Source organism: Delphinus delphis, chromosome 11, assembly GCF_949987515.2.
Source record: "Delphinus delphis chromosome 11, mDelDel1.2, whole genome shotgun sequence".
NCBI lineage: Eukaryota > Metazoa > Chordata > Mammalia > Artiodactyla > Delphinidae > Delphinus > Delphinus delphis.
Window position 1 is genome coordinate 44,631,506 of NC_082693.1, and position 6,000 is coordinate 44,637,505.

Here is a 6,000-nt window from a genome sequence, read left to right on the forward strand (position 1 = left end):
GGGGAGGGAGGGAGGGCTGAAAAGTGGAACTGCTGAGAGCCTGCTGTTCCTGGGTCTTACTGGGAAAGTCCTTACAGCCAATCCAGAACATGGCTCTGGAGGAATCTCTGGGGAGGAGGAGGAAAGGGAGATCTTGACGCTTTGCATGCATTATCTCCTTTATTATGAGAATCTCCTGAAATGAGTGTAATTGTCCCCATTTCTGCAAAAAATCCACTGAGACTCAGAGAGGTCCCAGAACCTAGGTCTACCAAACATCAAAACCTCATTCCAATATGCCTCACAGGGAGTTCTGAATGAGTATGTTTGGGGAAGAACTCCTGAGCGGGCAGAGGGGGACTGAATCAGAGTGAGGTCTATTATGCTGGAGATGGTGGAAGAACAGAAATTGTAGCAGGAGATTCAGGGAGCTGGTTGGGTGCAGACCTCTCCCATCACGGATGCCACTTGCTGGTACCCCATTGGCCTGGAACTCGTCTGCCAGTTCCACATTCCCCAGCTTCAACACCAGGGCCACCACCTCTAGCACCTGCCGAATCTCCTCCTTGGAGAACCCAATCACAGTCATCGCACTCTTGGAGAGAAAGGAGAAGTCCAAAGTTGAACTGCGGTGCCAGTCTTACGCCTCCCTTCTCAAAGCCAGAGCCTGGGCTCAGGGCATGGCCTAATGGCCCATCCCAGGTACTCACCTGGAGGGCCTTGAAGTTGGCAGTGTCGTCCATGCCATCCACCCTGGATGCCCCCGGGTTCAGGTAGGCGTAGCCATTTGTGTCCCGCTCAAGCTTCAGGGCCTCTGGGAGGGCCAGCATGAGGGAAGAGGGTCAGTACACATGCTTTCTGGAGTCCTCCAGCCTTGACCCTCACGGTCCTTGTCCTAGGTTGGTTCATTCATTTATTCAGAGGAGCCGTTTTTGTTTTAGGTTCTTCCCCTGCCTCTTTTGTTTTGGGATCACTAATTCCTGTGATGATCGACTACATTTTCAAGTGGTATTTAGGGTTTGGGTGTTCATAATTGTTGAGGTTTTCCCCAACTTTTATGAAAGAAAAGCCTCATTCTACTCTTTTCCCCACCATCAGGGTTCCAAACAATAAAAACAAACAAGACACCTCTCTGTCCTGCTCAGTTCTCAATGGTTCTCGGAGGATGAAGGCGAGGAAAGAAGGGGGAGCACACATCTGCCACCCACCCCCAGCCTCGAGGCCTCACCCTAGGCCCATGTTGGCGCACCCATTATTTGTTCACAAAGCACCAACCAAGTGACAGATACTATGTTCCCCAACCCTGACTCCCTTCGGGAAGGTTTTCTCTGTGCATAGCTGAGCCAAGTGGCCCTCTTGGGTTCCCCCATTGTGCATCTCTACCCCAGACCACATCACATGGGCTGGGCTTTGGGGTTTTTTCTGTCCCTCCTACAAATGAACAACTTGCGTGTTGGGACTGTGTTTTTCATCTTCATATTCTGTGTGCCTGGCTGGCATGCAGGAACTTTTTTCTTTTTAATAAATGAATCAAGGGAATGGTCAAAGCCGTTCACCTGAGATGGGAAGGAATGGGTTAATCATGGAGCTTGAAGGGTATCAGTTATCTGTTATTCAAATGATCTGAGAATCAGGGAGTGACCCTCAAACTAGAGTTTAATGGCAGTTTCCCCTGAGACACAAATTTTGAAATAAGAGCCTGCTAAAGAGGGGTGTCTGGAAGGAGAATGAGTCAGAAAGGCCCTGGGATGATGACACCAGGGAGGGAGGCCCCACCCAGACTCAACTTAAATCAGTGAGTGAGAATCAGCCAGAGCACAACTCTAGTACCTATGATTCAGAAAAACAGAATACAGTCAAGACAATTAAGCCAGGAGGGAGGATGAGACCTGTGGGGGCTCTTGAACCATAGAGATCTCCAGGAGGGGGAAAGGAGACAGGCACAAGTCCAGCATAGAATAACCAGAAACCAAAGGGACAGGTTCTTGGAGGCCAAGACACCCACAGTGCCCACAGTTAGAGGGGGGATTGAGAGGGGAAACTCTGGCAGGGCTTTAAGTCCCATCAGACCCTGCAGTAATGCCCATCCCGAGCCACCTCAGGCCCATCCAGCATCCAGGCTGAGATGGTCTCTTCCCCAAGACAACGTAAGGTGCTCCATGCCTTCTGCCCCTCTAGCTAGCTGCAGAGCCTATTGGCACTGATCACACTGTATTGTGATGTAGCTGTTCATGCATCTGCCATCCCTAGAAGACTCTAAGTTCTTCGAGGACAAGGTCTCTTACTCACCTCTGTATCCCTAGAAGCTAGCACAGTAGGTGTTCAAGAGATGTTTGATGAATGATTGAATGGAACCTCCACAGAACTATCTAAGAAGAGAAAATCAAGGACAAGGTCCTGGGCGAGGCAGATGTACACCCAGGACAACTTCAGCTAGAGCTCATTGAAAGTTCTTGAACACTTGTAACCTCCTGCCTGCTTTCCTGCTGAGCTACGGACAAAGTCCCTTAAATTGAAGATAGGAGAGATGGTAGATGGAAATAAGTGTTCCATTTTTGAAGCCAGCTTGGGGAAAGAGGAATCCAGACAAGACAGAGAAATAAGAGCAGGGAAGAGGTAAGAAGGCTTATTCCTAGCAATAAAACCCCAGAAATGGAAGAGAACACAGAGGTCAAGGGATTTGTTCCCAGCAATGGGTGGATGAGATTCACGGTGGGGACTGCCCTGAGATTCAAGGGAAGAGGGCTACAGGGATCCAGAGAGGTCCAGGGGTTCTGGGCATTGAATGGAGGCTAGGGATGTTCTGCCATGTGTCGGGGGCAGGCACATACTCAGCAGCTCTGGATCTGCTCCAGCCAGTAGCTGATAGAAGATGTGGAAGTTCCTTTCTCCTTCAAGGTGCTTCACCACGCGGGATTTCTCAAGCAGATCTGGCAGAGAATTTGAAAATCACGTTCTGAGGACCTGGGAGGTACTGCAGCTTCCCTCTAATTCTGCCCTCATCCCTAGCGTTCCTAGTGGTTGGGAAGCCTGGTAGTCTAACATTCCTCCTTCCTACAGCAGCAGATTAGCCAAAAGGAACACCGTGGGGGCAGGTGGGACAGGTGGTAAGCGGGATGGGGAGACACGTACAGTTTGTGATGATGCCACCAAGGGGGGATCCCTTGAAGTCAAACTCAACATCCATGTATTTTCCCTTCAGAGACCAGAGAGAGAGAGAGAGACTTGGCTTCCTCCTCTTCTCGCCACCCTGTCCAGGAGGGATCTGCGCCTTGTTCCTCCCCCTCAAGGCCCCACACCCTCTTGTCCCAGTCCGGGGAGATGTTCACTCACAAATCGAGAGGAGTTGTTGTTGCGAATGGTCTTGGCATTGCCAAAAGCTGCGGAGATGAGGGGAGGGGGAATACGATGGCTGAGGCGAGAAGAGGGACTCCAGAGCAGGGGAAGGGGGAAGGCCCTCCAGCCATGAGGTCGATCTCAGGTTTCTCAGGCTGAGCAAGAACAGCGATGTGGGGAACACTGGGGACGGTAGGGTGGGGTGGGGGTGGATCGGGCAGAGACTGGACTTCTCACCCTCCAGCACTGGATTTGACTGAAGCAGTTGTTCCTTCACAGAGTTCACCCGTTCCCCTTCCCCACAGACAGCCGCCACGTAAGTCATCACTAGCTTACTAGCCTCTGCAAGAGAAACCCTCGCGTGAATCCCCACCAATGCCCTTAACCTCCCTCATCCCAGCACCTCACACCACTCAGAGTCAGAAAAAGCCAGGGAGGAATTTCAGGGGGTGGGGGCAGAACTGGGCCTGGCTTGGAAAGAGACAAGGGGGTAGTTCCAGCAGTGACTCCATGGCTTCCCCGCCGGGCGCCTCACCTGTCTTGCCAGCTCCACTCTCGCCCGTGATGAGGATACACTGGTCTTGGTCCTGGTCCCTCAGTGACTGGTATGCCTCATTTGCCAGTGCATAGCTTGTGGGGAGGAAGTGGGTGGTGACTAGTGTGGGACCAGTCCAGGACAACACCTTTCACTCGACCCCCAACCCCCAGACTCATTCGCCCTCCCCACTTGGACCAGACCAAGGCAAGTGACAGGCCCAGGAAGGGGCCTCCAGAGGGCCAAGGGAGGAAGGGGCAGCTGGAGAACCTCCTTCAGGAGGAAGGAAAGAGGAAATTAGGATGTGTCATCATAGCGAGCCGGGGCCCTGTCACCTCTCCTCGGTCCCTCTACTCACACATGGGGCTTCAGCTCGTAGAAGGTATAGTCCCTGTATCTGGCAATGAACTCTGGGCCATAGATGGGCAGCTGTTGGTAGGGATTCACTGAGACCAACACGTTCCCAATGTAGGTCTGGAGCCAGGGAAGATGAAGGGAATGAGCGAGGGTGGGGGTTAGGGGGAGGCACATGAACTCTCTGGCCACACGGCCACAGGCAGGGGCACCCGTAAGCACTCACATAAATCTCCCCGTTCTCATAGCGCAGCTGGAGGTTCTTGATCAGAGACTCCTGCTCCAGGGGTTCCAGGAGCACAAGGTCCTCCACCCCAATGGACCCTTCCAGGAGAGTCATGTCCAGAGGAGCAGCTGATCCTGGGATCAGTTTGTTGATGTCTGCTCAGCTTTAGAGGCCAGTAGCTGTTTGAGGGGAGGAAGGCAGAAGGACCAAGAGAGCTTTCCCCTCCCCCAGTTCTGGCCCTAGAGAGAGCCCCCAACCTGGGAAAGGCCTCTGGGCCAGCCCAAGCTAACAGTGGAGGCTGCAGAAACTCCTGGTGGGAGGCGAGGGAATGCTCTGCTCCCTGAATTAGGGTTGGTGGGGGTGGGACAGGACCACCAGGGTAAAGAAGGCACCCAGTAGGCAGCAGCTGGGGGAGCATCCTTGTGCTTGCAGGGGAGAGGGCTGGGGAGGAAAGGGTAAGCAAACTTCATGCCACAGCCAGGCACCAAAAGCTCCCTCCCTCCCGCACGGAGGCTGAGGCCAGGGTCCAGACTCCCTGACTCTTTGTCCCCCATTCTCCTTCTCAACTCCCCGCCTCTCACAGCCCCCGTTTCAGTCACCCAGCACACCCCATACCCCTTTGAAAAATTGTGCCAGTGTCTTTCCTCCCATCTCTCTGCTACAGTGAGATTCATTTTTTAAATGGGGACTGGAAGAGGTGATGAGCTCAAGGACAGAGATGGAAGTTCCTCCGTAAAAGGCTGGAATACCCCAAAGAAAATGAAAATGAGGTTTGTTTCCCCAAAAGCAAGTAGCTGTCAGGACCTCTGGATGTGCCTACATGTCTGTCCCTATATTTCCATGTCCAGATTTTACACCCATGACCATAAGCTTCTGGCATGGACTTTGCCCCAGAGGGACACACCTAGCTTTTTAGTAGCTGGTGGGAATGGGCAGAGTCAGAGGGGCAGGGGACACCGTGCGGCTCGGCCTCCACGCAGTAGGCATATGGCAGGTGCTCCCTAGAGTGGAAGCCCAGCCCTCCTCAGTCTTTCCTGGGGGACTGAGTAGGCAGGGCGACCTGTGCAGGACGGGACTATTACAATGGTCAACGTCACTCCCTAACAGAAATAAAAGAGCCACATCCTCCTGTGCTGCATTGCTGAAACTGACTGGGGGAAGGGAGGGAAGCAGGAAGGGAAGGTGGGGCAAGAAGGGGGCACGGGCTGCCTTCTCCCTTCACTCTGCCTTCCCCAAGCTTCGGGAAAAGGGAGCACCTGTCACTTCCTGTAAAGTCACAACGGAGGGAGCAATAATAATGACTATCGCAACCTTTAGCAATCAGGTAGTATGTACTACGGGCTAGGCAGGCTCTAAACACTTTACATACACTAATTCACTTGATGCTTACAATATCCCCATGAAGTAGATACTATTATCATCCCACATTTTCTAGATTAAACAAAAAAAGTTAAGATTTTAAATAACTTGGCAGGGAAGGGAGAGAAGCAGAAGCAGAGCTGGGAGAAGGCATCTTCTTTGGATTTAGATTTGAAAGAAATGGGAATAAGATTGGTTGGAGGTGGGGGAA

At 52.5% G+C, this 6,000-nt stretch overlaps 1 protein-coding gene across 1 annotated transcript in view; it reads right to left on the reverse strand.

Moving 5' to 3' along the window:
- MYO1A (myosin IA) overlaps window positions 1-4,544 on the reverse strand; it is an 18,381-nt gene extending 13,837 nt beyond the window's left edge. Inside the window, exons 1-9 of the mRNA XM_060026286.1 lie at window positions 4,431-4,544; window positions 4,209-4,324; window positions 3,851-3,945; window positions 3,553-3,657; window positions 3,313-3,359; window positions 3,112-3,175; window positions 2,811-2,909; window positions 690-793; window positions 427-574 (exon numbers count right to left, since the gene is read on the reverse strand). Of these exons, the coding sequence (XP_059882269.1) occupies window positions 427-574; window positions 690-793; window positions 2,811-2,909; window positions 3,112-3,175; window positions 3,313-3,359; window positions 3,553-3,657; window positions 3,851-3,945; window positions 4,209-4,324; window positions 4,431-4,544 (892 nt within the window). The remainder of the gene's footprint in view (window positions 1-426; window positions 575-689; window positions 794-2,810; window positions 2,910-3,111; window positions 3,176-3,312; window positions 3,360-3,552; window positions 3,658-3,850; window positions 3,946-4,208; window positions 4,325-4,430) is intronic.
- Window positions 4,545-6,000: the final 1,456 nt, after the last annotated feature.